This window comes from Ammodytes marinus (assembly GCF_949987685.1).
Source record: "Ammodytes marinus genome assembly, chromosome: 19".
Classification (NCBI taxonomy): domain Eukaryota; kingdom Metazoa; phylum Chordata; class Actinopteri; order Uranoscopiformes; family Ammodytidae; genus Ammodytes; species Ammodytes marinus.
In genome coordinates this window covers 1,394,183-1,412,518 of record NC_137223.1, presented here as the reverse complement: position 1 = coordinate 1,412,518, position 18,336 = coordinate 1,394,183, and the positions used below count along the sequence as shown (strand labels likewise).

General features: G+C 39.0%; 2 protein-coding genes across 4 annotated transcripts; both read right to left on the bottom strand.

The window, feature by feature from the left end:
• Positions 1-595: 595 nt before the first annotated feature.
• hebp2 (heme binding protein 2) lies at positions 596-5,113 on the bottom strand. Its single transcript, XM_080048105.1, has 5 exons — positions 5,049-5,113; positions 4,662-4,763; positions 3,452-3,590; positions 2,356-2,536; positions 596-1,877 (listed from the first exon to the last, which is right to left on the bottom strand). Exons 1-5 carry the CDS (start codon positions 5,058-5,060, stop codon positions 1,694-1,696), a joined length of 618 nt encoding a protein of 205 aa, XP_079904231.1. The 5' UTR covers positions 5,061-5,113; the 3' UTR covers positions 596-1,693.
• A 1,365-nt stretch (positions 5,114-6,478) lies between these two features.
• Positions 6,479-16,848, bottom strand: cmtr1 (cap methyltransferase 1). 3 transcript variants are annotated; one of them, XM_080047738.1, is made up of 25 exons: positions 16,677-16,848; positions 16,463-16,536; positions 14,805-14,909; positions 14,343-14,494; positions 13,990-14,148; positions 13,668-13,760; positions 13,491-13,562; positions 12,965-13,059; positions 12,495-12,567; positions 12,138-12,336; positions 11,912-12,030; positions 11,438-11,534; positions 11,024-11,156; positions 10,252-10,431; positions 10,109-10,165; positions 9,942-9,999; positions 9,765-9,833; positions 9,462-9,593; positions 9,204-9,329; positions 8,928-9,019; positions 8,693-8,761; positions 8,233-8,280; positions 8,012-8,124; positions 7,757-7,865; positions 6,479-7,615 (listed from the first exon to the last, which is right to left on the bottom strand). In XM_080047738.1, exons 3-25 carry the CDS (start codon positions 14,902-14,904, stop codon positions 7,480-7,482), a joined length of 2,481 nt encoding a protein of 826 aa, XP_079903864.1. In that variant the 5' UTR covers positions 14,905-14,909; positions 16,463-16,536; positions 16,677-16,848; the 3' UTR covers positions 6,479-7,479. The 3 variants fall into 3 exon arrangements, with proteins under 3 accessions (XP_079903864.1, XP_079903863.1, XP_079903865.1); XM_080047737.1 differs by having other exon boundaries at positions 16,463-16,848; XM_080047739.1 differs by lacking the exon at positions 16,463-16,536 and having other exon boundaries at positions 16,785-16,841.
• Between the last annotated feature and the right edge of the window lie 1,488 nt (positions 16,849-18,336).

The window sequence follows — 18,336 nt, the reverse complement described above, 5'->3', positions numbered from 1 at the left end:
TTGGGCGATGAAAAATAATGCAAAATGTAATGTTTTTGTACAAGGAAATGCTGAATCTCATAAAGATAAGATGAAGAATTGTGATAAAACCAGTATACTTAAGAAAAGTATATCCCATGATAATTTAAATACAAAAACTTTCATGTCACACCATATGACAATTTTAAGCACAGACTCAAACAAATTGGTGAATAAACACATATTTAGATTAAAAATCTAAAAGCCCACATACATTTTGAGAAATGTAAGAATCAGTACAACTAAACTCAATAATTCTCATGTCAAATATTTTAATATTTATTTTAAACCTTTTTTTGTGGCTTGTGTTTCATTCACCATATAGTTTGTATGGAGTATCATCTCATTATGCGTACATTAGACCGGTAGAAATGACTGTTTGCCTGGAGCCCCCAAATGGCTAAGTTCGCCACTGTGTGTGTGTGCAAAATGTGATATGCACAACAACTGTTCTCCAAAGTCGCTGACTCCAACTCCAAGCTTTCTGTGGTTTGTGATTCGAACCAGATAAACACATATGAGAATAAAAACACCAAGAGACTCGCACAAAAACATCATTACACAGTGAAGATGGAGGTAATAAATGATCAGACTAATCAATCATGTGATTCTGAGTTATATTTATTATTGATGACATAATCAATTTTACATTCTTAAACATCATTAAAAAAGTATTATCTCCCATGTTTCACATATCAGTACAATTTCATCATTCCCTTTCCTCATGAAGTTGCATGTGGAACCCTTCTTCAAATAAAAAAAACACATCATTTCTAGTATCATGAGCCACACATTAGCGATTAATATGGTTAAATGTATAAAACAAAGAGGTAAAGTCGCAATAAAAAGCCAATAATGTTTATATCTCTGTAGTTTTGTACCCAAAAAGCACCAAACATTTTGGTAGATCTAAGCTTAATGCCCACAAACGGAAAACGACACACAAGTTCCCTCAGACTTGAGCGATGCGGGCATGACAGGTCCAGATTAAACTATGACTAAGCCCTTCACAGTGACAAGTGACAGTTTGGCAGGTCCCAGATCAGACAAAGCTATTTTCAATGTACCGACATTTCGTCAGGCTGACAAGAAAAAGAGAAAACCCAAGACTTTAGAAAGTGACCTACAAAGTTAGATGGCAGGTTCACATTTTCTTTTAAGGTCGTGTTAACATAATAAAAGCATGCCCATTTGTCATCTATAGTGTTACTGCTCTCTATTGTCCATACTGGTTGCAAAGAGAATTGGTGAATAAATAGCAGTTAGCAATGTGCGCAAACAAAATATGAAAATGAGTGTATTTTTATATGATCAACGAGTCTTTCATAAAAAGTGACCAAATGCACCAGATGAAAGTTGCATTTATACTTGGCTCCACCTGGTGGCAATATGGAGCCACTGTATCCAGTTTGTCCTCCAGGTTTTATTTGGCCTCTTAAATAATACACATAATAAAGTGTGTAATTCAGTAACTTTTAGTAAGCCATGGAAAAATATATTTTGAAAATGTCTTCCTATTATTGTAACGATAAGCTGTTAGCCTATTGATAAGTGCTGACAATCAGAAATGTATCAAGTGTAAAATGATTGTGTCGGTACTTTGTTATTTTTTTTAACGTGACTGTATTGAGAAAGATTTAGTGGGCATTTAGTGTTGTGTGACCTTTTGACCGTCCTACTCCGGCACTGCCTTGAGCATCCAGACCTCGTTCCTGCGGTTGGTCAGTTTGAATGGAGCGTCGTAGCCGGCCGCGTAGAACGGCTGGTCCACGTATGGGACACCGTCTCTCTGAAGGCTCTCCAGGAGTTTCAGGAGCTCCTCGCGCTTAGATTTCTCCTTGGCGAAACCGCCGAAAGTCCTGAAGGATAGAAAATGTTAAAGACGATTAAAAGATTAAAGTTCTGCATGTCAGGTGATTTACGGTTTAACCTTTAATGAGCAATTAAAAAGGTGGTGTCGGTGGTTCTGGCAAAGCTTGTTGTCAAAATCACGTTTTTGTCAAAATCAGTGAATATCTCCTTGGGAACCTGTCAGTACTGTGTGTGTGGTCTGGAAAAAAATCTGGTGTTAATATACAGCCTAGACTCTGTAAACTGGTATGTAAACTAAATATATGTAAACAAAGGTGGCTCACCGTAGCTAGCAATATGCCAGTTTACAGAGCATAGGCTGTGTAGGAACACCAGATTCGTTTTCAGTGCACACACAGTATGGACAGGTAGCGAATCATGAGGAGATATTCACTGATTTTGACAAAAAATGATTTTGACTACAAGCGTTCTCCAGAATAGCTGACTTCACCTTTAAATGTGTCTTCTGCTGGTTTGGACTGTTACCTGACGTAAGCTGTGAACTCTTTCCTTTCCTCAACATACACCTGTGGGTCAGTGGGCTGTGGGGGATTCTCCTGGAGCTCCTCTGGGATGAAGAAGGAAACGGTGAAATTGGACTCACACGTGGGGCCGGCCCCGGGGTCCACACGGCACGTCACAGGGGCCGTCATCTCCACTTTACTCTCTGAGGAAAATGAGGAAGAAAAAAACACATCTGATGGGCATAAAACATAATTGGTTGAGTTAAAAGGTGGAGACAGCGATTCTGAAGAAATCTGTGAATATCTCCTCACGATCCGCTACCTGTCCGTACTGTATCTGCTGTGCTGAATAAATAGTTGGGTGTTAAAACACAGTCTAGGCTCTGTAAACAAAGGGTATGTAAACAAAAGGGGGCCACCATAACTAGCATAACATCCCTGTTTACAGAGCCTTGGCTGTGTATTAACACTCTGTTTTCTTTCTTTTTTTCAGCGCGCACACACAGTCAAGGAGATATATTCACAGATTCTTACAAAAAAGTGATGACAACAAGTGTTCTCCGTAATAACTGATTGCCCCTTTACATTTAAAAAGAAATATATGGACTTTGATAATTGTTCTGACATTTAAAAATCAGCTTTTGTAAGATGCTCAGATATTACATTACCAAAACAATCGCTCTTATGCCAGCTGCAGGGTCAAAGCCCTCGGTACACCATGACACTGTAACAGATGGTGGACATGAAAACACAATGCGTGGCAGATGTAAAGGATTAAGGTCCAGGTTTATAGATCCTACCCTGCTCACACACCTATCTATTACAATAAACAATACAATATATATTCCCATAAACAATGCTGCTGTGAACTGCTGAGTAAGACAAAGCTTGTAGTGCTGTTACAAACTGCTGAGCATGAACTAAATTGCACTCTACTCTTGCATTTATAGAGCCACCTTCTTGGCCCCGAAACCTAAGTCCCTCACTTCAAAGCTTTGTTTCATTTTATGATTATTTTATATGGTTGAATTTCTTTTTTTCTGGCTGTGCATCACGTTTTTTTTTTTTTTCAATACACATAGACACTGACTAAGTCATCGAAATGTATGAAAACTCACGGTTGTTATTGCCGCCTTGAATATACTTGAAGAGCGTGCGGAAGCCATTGCTCATGGCATCATCAAGGTGCATCCCGCTCACAGTGGTGCTCACCCACTTGGTGGCCTGGTAGGTGCGAACCTCATAGTCTTGTCCCTCCTGAAAACACAGACATGGATGCATTCATTTTATTATTATTATTTTTTATCTTTTCAATTCCAAGCTTAATTGGATAGTACAAAGTTAAGACGGGGAGACAGAGAGAGAGAGGGGGGATGATTTGCAGTATAGGTCCACGGGGATTAGAACCCGCGACCACTGCAACGCCAACGAAGGCCGGAGCTGATATGGTGTGCGCTCTATCCACTATTCCACAAGAGCACCAGGATGCATTATAAACTTATCTCCCAATTATGTTTTTACATAATCAATCAAATCATATAATCAATAAAGTGTCAGAAACTGGTGAAAACTGCAATGTTACGACATATTATGTGAACCAAGAGCGGTTATAAAAAATGATGACTGCAGTATTTAGATCAAGCACACACTTTATCAATAATCTTTCTGTGATTAACCCTCCATCTAGAATGACAGATTTTGATGTAACAACCAAAATCAGATCTCAAGGTGACATTGTGTCATGTCGTTTTGTTCGACCATCTGTCCAAAACCCCAAAAGTGGATCAATTTGGAGTTGAAACAAAATAAAGAAAAACTTAACTTTAATGCCATAAATATGAACCCGTCATTATTTGATATATTTTTGTTACATTTATTTATCAGATAATTTATCTGAATATTGTTTTGATGTTAGGTATGAAAACAAAGTAATTGTATGTTTCACACCAGATGGCACCTTATGTATAACAATTAACAACAGACACATTTGAGACACATGTACAAGCTTTGTACTTTGCACTGTGTTTAAAGAGGTCAAGAGTCAAAAGAACATTTGTCTGTATTTGCCTATATGGACTAACTTTCTTTGTTGTGTGAAGCCAGTGATTAATATTGAATATGTGTTCTGTATAATTATATTTAATATATATATATATAGGCTAGAGAGGGTGATACAGATGTGTTTATTTGAGAATAATTTGAGAATAGCAATTACATTTCGACGGTGGATTATTAGAACAAGAACCAATGTCTCCTGTATTTCCTGGAGGGAGCAATAGCATACTCAAAAGTCAGTTCAGCTCAATTTAAATACATAGTGGCTCTTACCTTTTTCTCTTCCGCGGTGTATTTGGGATTCTGCAGCCCAGTTGAGAACAGAGCCTGTCCCACAGCTTTCAGCATGACTGCTGCGAAGATGATCCAAACTGTCTTTAAAAGGGAAATATGGACACACTCAAACAAACGTCTCCTCGCAACTGCAGCACATCACATGGTGGGTCAGCCAGTAAAACAACCTCATGATAGTATACTACCTGTTATCACGTCACGAGACTAGTAGGCTATCTAAACGAGTTAGCTTGGTCGTTTGCACATTTGGAAATATTTATTTTATATTCCTCGCTACCTGATATAAGGCTTCTGTTTAAACACTGTTTTATCAGCTTGTAAGTGATAAAATTATTGATTAAAGCGCGAAAAAAACAATATAATTACTTGTAAATTCATGCATCTGGTCAAGTCTTATCACTTGCTGTCAGGGCGTGGAGAGTTGTTTTCATAACATCGCTTCCGGTTACATAAAAGCCGATATGATTGGCTGAGCGAGGGTAACTTCAAAATAAAAGTCCCCTATCTGTAAAATTTACATCACTGAGTAAATACACAGGTCGAAAGTTTGAACTTTGTCCTTCATTTTAACTCAGTTTCAGCTCTCCAACATTTATGCAACAAAATGGCTTAAGATTTATACAACATAATACAAATTAATTAAAAAAATCTAATGAGGGCTTATTTTTCAGGCAAAACACTGACATTTAAAAACCAAATTTAAATCGAAATATTTTCATAAAACTATAGACTAGATATCATTTATTATCTCTGACGAACCTGAAAATAAAATGTTACTGGTTTTAATCAATACTTTGCATAACAAAACATTACAATGTCTGGTATTTCCTCCTTCAGCTCCTGTGCAGACAAAACCATGCATAGCACCTGTTTGACATTTTGGGAAATATGGTTATTTGCGCTTACCTAGGTTGGTTGTATTTTTCACATTTGTAGTTTATGTAGTAAAATAACACCGGTAGAGCTTTAGTTGTGCTATGTACAGTAGCCTATCAGTCCATTTCACAGACAATAGTTACGCTGTCTACTGTAAAAAGACCCTGTGAGTTCAGCTGTACAGATAAAGTCTCATCTCCCCAGACACCAAGGTCCTAGTGTTACAGTTCCGCTCAGACCAAACACATTGATGTTGATGTACATCTGTCTGGGAGCACGATATCTCAAGGAATGCGTTGAGGGATTTTCATCAAACTTTGCACAAATGGCCACTCACTCAACATGAACTAGGTTGATTTCAGAGGCCTAGGGTCAGGTACACTGTGGCCCCATGAACGTGATATCTCTAGAACGCTTTAAAAGGGATTTTGGTCAAATTTAGCACACACTCACACTTGGGCTCAAAGATGAACTGTTAAGATTTGGGAGGTCAAAGGTCAAGTTCACTGTTATATTGCATACTGTATTGTGAGCGCAATATCTCAAATGAAATGCAGCAAGGAATCTATGTCAAATCTAGCACAAACTTATATTTGGATTTTAGGGTGAACTGATGCGATTTTGAAAGTCGAATGTTATTGCGACCTTACATATTTTGAGCTCTGAGCTTGTACCTTCTTAGGAAATTACCTCCTCTAAAGCATTGCCTACCAATGCTGTACTTTCCACGTTCAGCATCTGTATGCCTCTAGGCATATAACTACCAGGCTGTAGTTCTAGTTTTGGATTATGTTGTGCTCTATAGTGTGCTGTGCACAGCAACCAAATGGCTTTATCCAGACACAAGTATCACTTCTGCATATCATATAGGCTAGGACTATAGGCTCAATCAAATTCCACCAGTCAGTTGAAATTAATTTTTCCTCATTTATTAACCACATTATTAATATTTACATCAAAGGGATTGATACAAGAAAAAAATAACAATAGCAATATTAAAAAAACAAAGAACAAACAGTCCAGGCGATATGAGACTATCACAAAGAGGTGTCGGAGTAGAAACACACTAAAACTAAACAGGACACCATTCAAATCTTAAACACACACACACACAGTGTGATAGAACAGGCAAGGATAGGGAGAAAGCTGCTACATCTGTAAATGCTCAAACATGATGGACATGTTTCTTGTATTTAGGCTTCAACCATAGTTTAAAAGTGTTTGTGAGAGTTAGGCCAAACAGAGGCTGGTCTCTCAGAGATGCAGAGGAGCAGTTGTGTTTCAATCAGGCGTAGAGTGAGGCAAGAGGACTGTTTACAGAAATGGATGCATAGTTTCACCTTTCTAACCCTATCTAGCATTATCCAAATCACAGATGCATCCCTCGCCACTGCTTATGTGACATTTGCGAGCGCACACAAGCATTGTATGGACGATTATCATCTACAGGGACATGCGACCCTGTGTAGAGAAAGCACTAGCTTATTGTCTCCATATTGTCCTATGAAGCAAATTTCATTCATTGCTATTCATAAAGCCAAGGGCAGCGGAAAGGCAGAAAGACAGAGTAGTTTGTCAAAATGTCAGAGTCCAAATGTCACCACTAGAAATAGCAGCAAGCAATTCATCAGTTGAGCTCCAGAACTCCGGCTACGACCTGGTATAACCATTTCTCCAAGACAGACATTGTGTAGAGGAACAAGGGAGCCTTCACGTTGGGTATAAAATCAGTTTACTAATTGATATTTAACTGGACAATAAAAACTGGGATTCAAAATAAACCTTCAGTATTTGGCTTTACAGTCTTTTTCTGAATCCCTCTTTTACTGTCAAAATCAATATCAATGAAGGCCTTGAATTAGTGCATTGTGTGTGTCTAGGCTGTGGGCTGGGTGGAGCTCTGGGGCTCAGTGAGGGTTTTTTATTGGTGATGATTCTGGTGCACGAAGGACAGGACGTCATCTTTGGACAGTTTCTCGCGGTCCATCCTCGTCTGAGAATCGTGGACTATCACCCCGTCCACCCAGGCCCAGAAGAGCCGCTCCGAGTGGCAGATGCTGAGGGAACCAAGACAAAATAAAGGTTCATTCATTCATAAGATCATCAAGGCAGCTATTACATATGTGTTGAATATGTTGTAAACGTTTATCCGAACAACAGAGCTGACCATTTCCCAAACTAATTTGGTGTGTACATACAAGAAGGGGGCAGCAGCGTTGGGCGGCATTTCATAGGTGGACTCCTTGGTGGTCTTATTATAGAAGAACTTCATCTTGGAGTTTTTGCTGTACGCCATGGTCCAAGGCTCTGAGGGAGGGAGACATTGTTTGTAGTAGGAGCGTAAAAAACATAAAACAACAACAATATATTTGCCCACTGGATTGTTGAGGCTTTGCTGACATTGATTTGACAATAATCTGCAGCACAAACACATCTAGCACACACACACTCACCATTGACAGTCTTAACAATGTAAAGGCCGGTGGGGAGGAAGTGTCGGTCATCTCTGCCAGTGTAGGACAGACGCGGGACTCCTCCTGAACTCTTTGTCACCTTCATCTCTAGTCTGGATAATCAAAGAAGTCAAATTAAGAAAATTAAAATAGTAGAAAATCCTTAAGACGAAATCCTAAACATTTAGTGAATGATTATATTGAACTGATATGGGACATACCTGACAAAGATTTTCTCCATTTCCTCCAGCCTGTAGACCTCCTTCACTCTGTTTGGGAAAAGAAAGATTTTAGATTGCAACAAAGAAAAATATTCAAATGCTTTGAATAATTTAAAAAATAATAAGTTTTTTCCTGAAAAATAAGTTTAACCAACTAATTAAATCATAATTAATTAATATTAAAATGCAATTTAATCTTTATCAATCATTGTAAAATACATAATCAATCAATATGGAATATATCTACTACATCACCCTTTCTATCGAAGTTACACTCTGGACCATTTATCAACTTGTTGACCATGTGCAATTTTACTTAAAAACCATGTCAAAATGTTCAAAGTTATTTTGAGAATGATGTTAGTTTTTCCACCATACATTTGCTTTCAATGAGAATAAGATTTCTACAACTGAATTATAAGTAGCCTTCAAAAGGGCTCAATTAAACAAAACATATAACCTGATAGGGTTCATGTCTGGTCTGCTGGGTTTGGACACTGCTTTCACAAACTTCTCAGCCATCTGGATCCTGGACACACAAAGGGCATAGAACACTGCTGGTAAAGTATATTGATTTGCAATACAGGTCAATATATTTTTGCCTTACAGAGAGATGATAACTTATTTTGACAAAATGTAGCTAATAGGATTAATAAACACATTATTTAATATATGAATGAATGGAGCTGTCTAACCGTTGGTTGAAGTGTTTATCTCTGACATCAGTGCCGTTGAGTATGAGCGCATCCATCACATGAACTGCGTTGATTCTACGCTGAGCTTTTCCCTGAGGACCAAAATATAAAAACAATGAACGAGACCAGCAAATAACTGGCTACAGAGGCTACAGACCTGTACAACCTATGGGGCCTGAGACCATTTAGTGAGGATAATTGCTTGTATTTCAGCATTAACAGAAATGTAATTTAGCCTCTGTTCAGCTGTTGGTCTGTCCCCCTCCCTCCTCTCACCTCGCCCTTCAGCTCTTGGACTATCTCCACACTGAGCAGTGTATCTCTAGGCAGCTCCAGCTTGAAGTTCTCCAGTTTCTTCCAGCGCATGGGCATCTTCCCATCCCATGTGTATATCTGGGACTTCTACACAGGTCAACAGGGGAGAACAGATAAAAAGATCATTCATTTGAACTAAGTTGTTTGAAAAGCATATTACGGGAATGCAGTGATACTTATCACAAGCATATACAACTTAAGAGTTCTTTTTCGACTCACCCCCAGCGATAGGAGGAAAATCTGCTCTCCACCTCCCACAATGCACCTGTGGTCAAAGATATGACGCAACTTCTCCAGTGTGGTGGAGTTGAGAGGCGTGAGCTTGGTCTCAAAATGCTCCATGTCTGCATTCTGCAGGTGCAACAGGTGTGAAGAGACAAGAGAGGCAGAGACATTTAACATCTTAAACCAGCCCATTTGCAACAGTGTCACATTACTCAAATTTTTTATGACAGCTCGACTCCATATATATATATATATATATATTTTAAAATGCCATCACAACCAAAAACAGACACTGACCTTAATCAGTTCACAGAATTTAGACTTTGGGTCTGAGGAAGCCGGAGTGACTCTGGCTTTGTCAGGGACCTGGACATGGACACAGATTTCATTTAGCAGATAATTCATCAAAACAAACTCTATTCATTCTATTAGTGCAACACCAGTCTAGTACATGTATCATGGCTGTCCACTCACCCCCCAGAGTTTCAGACACTCCTTCCTTATCTCGGCTTGCCTGGGCTCTGAAAGGTCTCTAGAGCAACAAAGGCAGTGTCACACCGTCAGTGGCAAACAAAAACCCCATCACACATTGTTACACTGAGATAAACGCACAGTAGTAAAGTGCAAGAGAGGTTACTCACGGGTCTACAACAAAGGCGTGTATTTTAGCCAAGGCCTTAATCTGGACTACACAGAGGCTGCGGAGAGAGTTCATTCAGTTTCTCAGTCACTCATTCAGTTTGAAATGAAAACACTGAGACCATGGTGTGTATTGAGTCCCTACCTCTCATTGGAGTTGACCATAAACTGGTAAAAGTCAGGATCTTCCTTGATGATGCTCATGGGAACCACTTCTGTGACGTCATTGTCCGTGTTCCTCAGATGGTTGAGTTTCAGGTTGATTTTGAACATGTATTCCCTGACGGCGTCTGAACCGGGCTTCAGACCACGACACACTATGTACCTGCGCATGGCAAACAGAGGGGAGATTAACACAAACGCTTAGGCTAAATTAAAAAAAAATATCCATAGCAAAAAAAAAGGCTGTTCCATTTGTCTAATTGAATAACATACAGTCAACTTTTCTACCTAAATTCAAATTCAAATATAAAAGCTTAGACTCAATGATTATTATTGAACTGGATTTATTTTTTTAGCATTGGACATTCTGAGGGAATCTCCAATGATGTTGTGAAGAAGACAGGAGTTAAATATGGCTCCATGTCATATCAGTGTGTCTTGAGGGCTTTCGTTGCTGCCACTTAGTTTTTATATGAAATATTTTTTTTAAATGACCTGGGACAACCTTGCTGACTTGACAGATTCTGTCTCACTAGCTACTAAAAAGGCAAATGTTTTATCTCAGAGAACAGACGGATTAGTTATGTTATAAAAAAAAGTGTGGTTACTGGGGACAATGCTGCCACTTGATGGGGGCAATGTGCAGCTTTACTATATAAATATTCACTTACATAAACTTTCCCTGCTAAAGTTACCAAAAACACAAGGATATTCTCGCACAGAGGTTACACTTACACTCACACAGACAGTCTCACCTCTCAGAGTTGGCAGGTCTGCTGGTGACTGGTTTGAAGAGAGAGATCCTGTCGAAGCAAAGGTAGAGCAGGTAGACCAAGCCCACACTGAAGGGAGTGAAGAGGTCAAAGGTCTTACAGACAAAGTGTCCGCCTGGAGAAACAGCAAAGTAACACTATCAGTTATTTTAGTTTTAGTTTTGAGTTTCATTTCTTTGCGCAAGGTAAACAAGATTAAAATAGCAAAAAAGATACATAAATGCACGAGTGGGAAAAAATAAACTCCAGAGTTCTTATAAAGGATGCCCACCTAACATTAAAATACAATAAGGTAAGGTAAAGAAAAGGTGGACGAAAAAAAAAAGTTAACAAACATCACACGAGAACAAAAAGAAAACACCAGCAGTATCTGTCCACACGTGTATACTCACACACCTGTCCTGAGTGTAGAGAGAGCAGTGAGGAACTGACAGAGCAGCAGCTGTTTGCTCAGGATCTCCTGGATGTTCTCCTGGCCTTCCACAGAGAAACCCTACCAGAGAGAGACATCAAAAAAGGTTGAAAAAATCTCAAAAGCTGGAATCGGCCATCTAACAAGGTGGAGTCAGCAATTCTGATGAATGCTTGTTGTCAAAATCCCTTTTTTTGGTCAAAATCAGAGAATATAAAGTATATCCTCACGATACCTGTCCATAATGTGTGTGTGCTGAAAAGAAAAATCCAGTGTTAATACACAGCCTAGGCTCTGTAAAAAGGCATTTTTCCAGAGCACACGTAGTACGGGATTTTGCCATAAACATCTTCCAGAATGACTGACTTTACCTTTAAATCAGAGCAGTGCCTATCAACATACTGTCTGCTGAACAAACAAACAAAACGAAAAGAAGCCAATACGTGACAAAGCCTCACCCCGTCTGCCATGAGGAAGTGCAGCCCTCTCTTCTCTGTACTCTCCATGATAAAGTTCCTGAAAGCCGTGATGTTTTCTGGCCGAGTGATGTCGCCGTCGCCGTCAACACCTCCCTCACCTGGTGACACACGGAGGGTCAGGCTGTCACTCAATCATTCATCACCTGAGACACACAAGCTCAGTCCTCCCCCTGATTGTGAAGTACAGTGCCTTGGTGCGTCCTACCATAGTAAGGCTCAAACAGCTCACTCGGAGCCGCGAAGAAATCTTCCAGTTTGAAGTCACAGGGTCCTTTCAGCGTCATGCCGAAGCCCTTAGAGTGCCAACGCCTCTTCCACAGTATGTACTCAGAGAAGCCGCCGGGCCCCGCGCACACGTCCCCGAAGTACAGCAGCTCGCCCTCGCGGTCCTTTGTCAGAGGTTTCTGTAGAATAAGATAAGATCAGATACAACTTTATTTATCCCCCGTAGAGGAAATTTGTTTGTGAATGACAGCAGATGAGTCTCACCCTCTATATTATATGTGACTGAGCTCACATACAGTGGGTTTAGTGCAGCACATTATCAGCAGAACCTACTCACCCCTTCTGCATCCTTTGGGTTGGTGAACATATTGTCGAAGCAGTGGTCGAGGTTGGACATTTTCATAGCTGCTCTAAATACAGAAAGAAGGTAAAGTAAACTGTTATTTTCCTTAGAAGGAGTTGGCACTATCTTGCATCTGATATTAACTACTAGGAACGAAAACAGAGTGCAAATATAGAAATGGAATTAAAATACAAGCATCTGTATGATATGCAATATGATATACCATAATCTACCGCATTTCTTTAAAGTTACTGAATAAGTTACAGTTCCTTTTAATTGATATCAAACACAAATTAAATATACCAGCACTTATTTTACTTTCATCATATTAAATCATTCAACAGAAGCCATTTACTGTTCAATCCATTTCAATATGTGCAAAAGTAATAAAGTTCAATAAAACTCAAAAACAAGTGACTTGTATAATATTATCCAAAGTGATCATTGACTTTCTAGAGCCTGACCTGTTGAGGAAGATCCCTCCTCTGATGGTCTCATAAGGGTTAGAGCGTGTCCGTGCTCTCCTCATCTCTTCGCCCTCAAGGGTATCGAAAACGCTCTGAGAATCAAACAGACAATAGTGGTTACACAACTCAGGAATATTATATAGAGTATTGTGACCTGGGTTCCATCCAGTGTAGAGGGCAATTGTCTCTTGAAAAGTCCTCCTTCAATACCATCATTTTATTTGCGCTTTTTCCTGAGAAGTTCAAATATTTACCTTTACGCTGAAGGGGACTCCCACATTTCCTGTCCGGGTTTAACACTACTATTCACACTAGACCGAAGACAGGCTTACATTAAGTAAAGATAAGAAAGAACTTTAATTCTCCTGAAGGGATTTATGATATTTAGGACGTCTTCTAGCTAATATTTTCCTGAACAGTGAGTGTGTACAGCTGAGGTATCAACAGGGGAATTAAGTTATTTTACATTTAGGTGTAAAGTCAAAATGAAAAGGGATTCAAATGAAATAATAGTAAAACTCACCTTGCACCTAAGAAGAGTGTGCAGGAGGTCTTCGGTGCAATAGTCCGTCTCATCCTCAATCTTGAGTTTTCTCTGTAATAATCAGTTAAAAACTTTCAAAAAACTTAATGTGAACACACGATGCAAAGGAGTAGGACTGATTTGTAGATCAAAAGAGACTTAAGTGTTTGTATTTACCCGTCCCAGAAGCATCCACTCGCTCAGCTCATCTGCATCTGGGATCTCTGTGGTGCTTTCTGGGAACCAATCTACCTTCTCCACAGCACTAGGCTGGACAGACAACGAGAAAACAGAGGGAGAAAAACAATGGAGAAGATGGGAAACAACAGTTCATGTCAACATCATGATCTGAAGAGGGGAAAAAAAACATATATATATATATATAGTTTAGTAGTAGTTTAGTTGTAGTATTATAGAAGTAGTCATAGTTCAATAATAAGACATATAATTCACATAATTTACATTAAACATTAGATGGTTATAATCAAATGCTGTGTACCTTTGGTTCATCGCGCCAGTCCACATTGAGCTCTCCCTGGAAACCCTGCAGTGTGAGACCCAGACCCCTCCTGCCTCGCTGGGTGGAGGCCTCCACGATCTCTTTGCGTCCCTGGCCAAACTTCCCCAGACCTTCACCCTCACGGAAGCCCATCTTGGCCTAAAGGTGTAACAGGCAAGAGAGGATCATTCAGTGAGGAAAACACAGAGGAAAACTCCCATAAATCCTTAAAAATGAACTAAAAATGCCATAATTTATCTAAAAAGCGTATACAATACAATTCCCTGCATCACAGTCTCACATACTGTCGATTGTTTAAATTTGAAGTGTCAATACATTTTTCAATACATTACCATGAGTTTCTGCGACACACTGTTGTACATGGCGAACTTGGGTGCGGCCTCAGAGGCATCATTGTCTTGGTCATCAAAGGACGAGATGGAGGGCATGGAGAAGCCCGGTCTGCGATCCTCCTGGTCACTGAGAGAATCATTCTGACTGGAGTCTAGACCAGAGATAGTATAATAAAGACAGGACCAAACCACAGACACACAAACACATCTGATCAGTTAGCAGCATTACAATCTTGTGGTGAATTGAGTTGTCCTTCAGCTGAAGCCAAAGTAAATCATTCATTTAGATGACATATCATATTTTTAATGACTGGCTTTATTGTAAATCAAGTGACCCTAATCACAACCTGGAGTCCTCCATCACCTAATAACAATCAGGCTTTCCGTGTGACATTTGTTAGACCAACAACAAATAAGTAATACTGTTTTGTAGAGAGTGTATCTCAATATGAATCCATCTACCTTGTCTGGATAGTTGTGCCTCTTCATCTGAGCTGCTCTCGTCTCGAGGCTTCTTTTGCCCCTGTGGTGGAGGCGACGCTGCTACCGCTCTTCTCTTCATTGTGGCTGAAATGGATCAGAAAGCAAGGTAAAAATATGATACTGTGCATAAGCTGTGACAGCAACACAGTGGTTAAAGTCATTTTTAAAAACAAAATGAATTGGAAGGAAGCAGCACAATCTGAATTCATCATGTACATGTCAAGAATAAAACTTAGTCAATAACTAACTGATGTAAAATGGATGAACTGAAAATAAAAGCTGATCAACTACAAAGAAAGATATGTACGCATTCAGTGCTGGTTATCTATAAAGGAAACTTTTTATAAGCTAACTAAACAATGTTGTGTGGTTTAAAAGTTTTATTATATTCCTTCATAAATAACACTCTAGCCTGGTACATTTTGATTGGCATTTGATATTAGGTTTAACCTTAAACATCCTTAACAACTATTTGATCAATTATTTTAAAAAGAGTTGAGAAGGTAAATAACTGTGTGTTGCAGCTTTAACTGCTGCATAGTTAGAAATGCTGTCTTAATAAATAACATAGGCAAAATGTATAAAGACAAGGAAAAAAGAGCCAGTTGAAAATATGAAACACAAATCTTTAGTCCTTTTAGCAGTGGATACTTTACCAATAATATGCTCTGAACACATACATTTGTGGTTCAAACTGAGCAAAGTATAACACTTTTTTTTTTTAAATCCTGGGTAAAAACAATTCTTAATATGTGTATGTCCAGGGTTACCACAGATAAAGGCCAGTCAGGTTTGAGACTTTTTAAATGACACCTGTAATGGTATTAATGACCCATTTTATATAAATCAAAGCTGTACAGATAAACAACATCAATGACTGTAGTTGGGGGAACTTTTCTTCTGCATAAAACATGAACTCTTTGGTCCAGTGTTAAAGTAAGTAGATTCAGTTCAATTGAAAAAACTTTGTTTTTGTTTATTTGGGTACAGTATTCTATGTGAGGTCATTTAAAGTACACAAATAAAAAGACAAAAAAGAATGCGTCACTTAGATGTCGAAACGAGACCATATAGGATCATGCCATGCTGATCTGGGAGATGTTAATGTGAGTTCATTGTAAATGATGCATAAACACACACACAAAACACATGCTATTTATATTGAGTTTTTAAGTTGCAACGTAAGAAGTGGTAATACTGATCTCCATGTCTAAGCATTTATAGGACTTTTAATAGGTTAATTTCACTCAATTCAATACCTCTTAAGTCTTCAGTTTTAGATCAACTTATTAAATATATCTTAAATAGTTCTTAAGGACCTGTAGGAACCCTGTATTTGGGTGTTATTAGATTATGGTGGATTTATTCTCTGTTGTGATATCATATGTGGATTAAAGCAGCTAAGCCACTGAACATGGATATTATCATGTTAGTCACACATAAACAGCTCGCTTGTTTATATATTGGACATGTTGTCCTTTTCATGTATCAACACTACATTCACAAGAAGCGAAAAGCGTGTTTCATCACACACACCACGACGTCTTGGTACAAGTTGACAATTGATGAAGTTGGCAATGAAACAATCTGTTAATGTGTAAAGGAAAAAAACTGTCTGCAGATATATGAGCTGTTACCTCTGTGGTTATGTTGCAGTTAGCAGCAGGCAGCTATCAGAGTTAGGTAAAGTCGGCCCATGCCCCTCTCCAGTCTATGTTATTAGAGGAAAGCAGAGTATCGGTGAACAGGCAGGTGAGTGTCACTGTGGATGTTTACGCTGGATTTTCCAGATAAACGAAACTGCGCAGCTGTAGCGGTTAGCAGCTAAATTAGCCAGCTTGTATTTTTTACCAGCTTAGAAGAAATAGCCCACTGTTCTGTGGCGAAACAGCCGCGACAAAACTTGATTTCCGCATATGTTTCGAGCTTTCCTAGTCAGGTGTTTAATAGCATTGATACCTTTGTGATAAAAACACTTGCTTTTTGAAGTTTACATTAGCCCGCGTTCTGTTTTTAGATATTTCAGGGGTCCTCCCTTTTTTGAAGACACACAGTTATGATGCGCGCGACGGAAAGGCTGTCTTTACAGATGCCTGTGCGTCTTTGTTGTTATTTTAATTTTATTTGTTGATAATTTTTTTTGGGTGGCATGGATTGGATTCCTTTTTGTTATGTTGTATTATGACTGTTATATACAAAGTTAATGCCTGAATGTCGTTTTTGAAATGTTGAAATAAGGCTAAGGTTTATGATTTTTTTTTTTTACTATGGAAAAAACTTGATTGAAGTCCTGTGATTCCTTGTTGGACATGTAACAAACTGCTTGAAGGATGGCAGTGAGGAGGAGAGGGTGCAGTGGTTAAAATCACCATTTATAATAATGAGAGCATCTGGAGTGTGAGACTGTGAGCAGCTCTGGCTATAGTGTAATTTGCCAATTTTGCATTTGCAGATGGTGGGATGTATACAACCAGAACAATGACATTGGAAAATTTGCAAGGAAAATAGTAGGGCCTGCAACTCATCGCCAGCAATTCAATGTTCTTGTCGCACACTCTCTCCTTAATTGTGATGTGCACATAGTGACACCACTGTTCATTCACATACAGGCAGACTCCTCCCCCCAGTTAGGCCTAACTGTGCCCTTTTCGGTGAAAAAATAAAAGATACATTCTAAAATCTTTTTACATACATTTTTGTGACTTGCATTACACAAAACCTTTTTTAAACAATAACAACCAATCTAAAAACTCTGTCAGGTCTGTGTGTGCGCTGAAACAATTCTGGTGTTAATACACAGCCTAGACTCTGTAAACTGGAATGTAAACACAGGAGGCCCACCCACAACATTGCATTTTAAAGAGCCAAGGCTATGTAATAACACTACGTTTTTTTTCCAGAACACACACAGTACAGGTAGTGGATCGTGAGGAGATATTCCCTGATTTGGACAAAAAATTATTTTGACAACAAGAATTCTCCAGAATCGCTGACTACACCATTAAATTAAATCGCATTTTCATGTGTACATGTGTGTATGTGTGTGTGTGAGTGCGATTTACTGATTAGATTTCCCTTTAATCAGTCTTGCATGTGTGTTACATTGGGCTAATCCGTTCTTGGCATGTTGAGTTAAGGCATCCTGAGCCGTCCCTCAAAACAATTATGAAGCTATTTCCAGTGGTACTTTACAATGGTCAATGAAAACAGGCATCTGTGCTTTCCTGTTAGAAAGAATGGCACTCTGGAACATGTCAGCTCAACCTTTATAGCTCAAGACGGTGTGAACAATGAGTGAATGTATTATTTCTCCTACAGGCTACACATGAATGATCTTTTCAGTGTATGAGCACTGAGAAATAATCAGTAGATACTGTAGGGTCAGTCAGTTTCAGGTGGTGCAGCGTGCAGCTAACCTGTCAGTGCATTGCATGCCTTCATTGATAATTCTGTGAAATCCTTTGTGGTAGAAACCATGTCAGACCTCTGTTTTCGTGACGCCAAAGAGCTA

What these genes read in the sequence shown, in the direction of transcription:
- hebp2 (XM_080048105.1), bottom strand. An exon ending in TCAAGGCGGCAATAACAACC is followed by an intron (nt 2,537 to 3,451) that starts GTGAGTTTTCAT and finishes CATTTTCCTCAG; the next exon opens with AGAGTAAAGTGGAGATGACG. An exon ending in GAGTTCACAGCTTACGTCAG is followed by an intron (nt 1,878 to 2,355) that starts GTAACAGTCCAA and finishes TCTATCCTTCAG; the next exon opens with GACTTTCGGCGGTTTCGCCA.
- cmtr1 (XM_080047737.1), bottom strand. Translation starts at nt 14,904, where the DNA reads ATGAAGAGAAGAGCGGTAGCAGCGTCGCCTCCACCACAGGGGCAAAAG. An exon ending in ACTTCCTCATGGCAGACGGG is followed by an intron (nt 11,535 to 11,911) that starts GTGAGGCTTTGT and finishes TCTCTCTGGTAG; the next exon opens with GGTTTCTCTGTGGAAGGCCA. An exon ending in TCCAAGAGCTGAAGGGCGAG is followed by an intron (nt 9,020 to 9,203) that starts GTGAGAGGAGGG and finishes TTTGGTCCTCAG; the next exon opens with GGAAAAGCTCAGCGTAGAAT.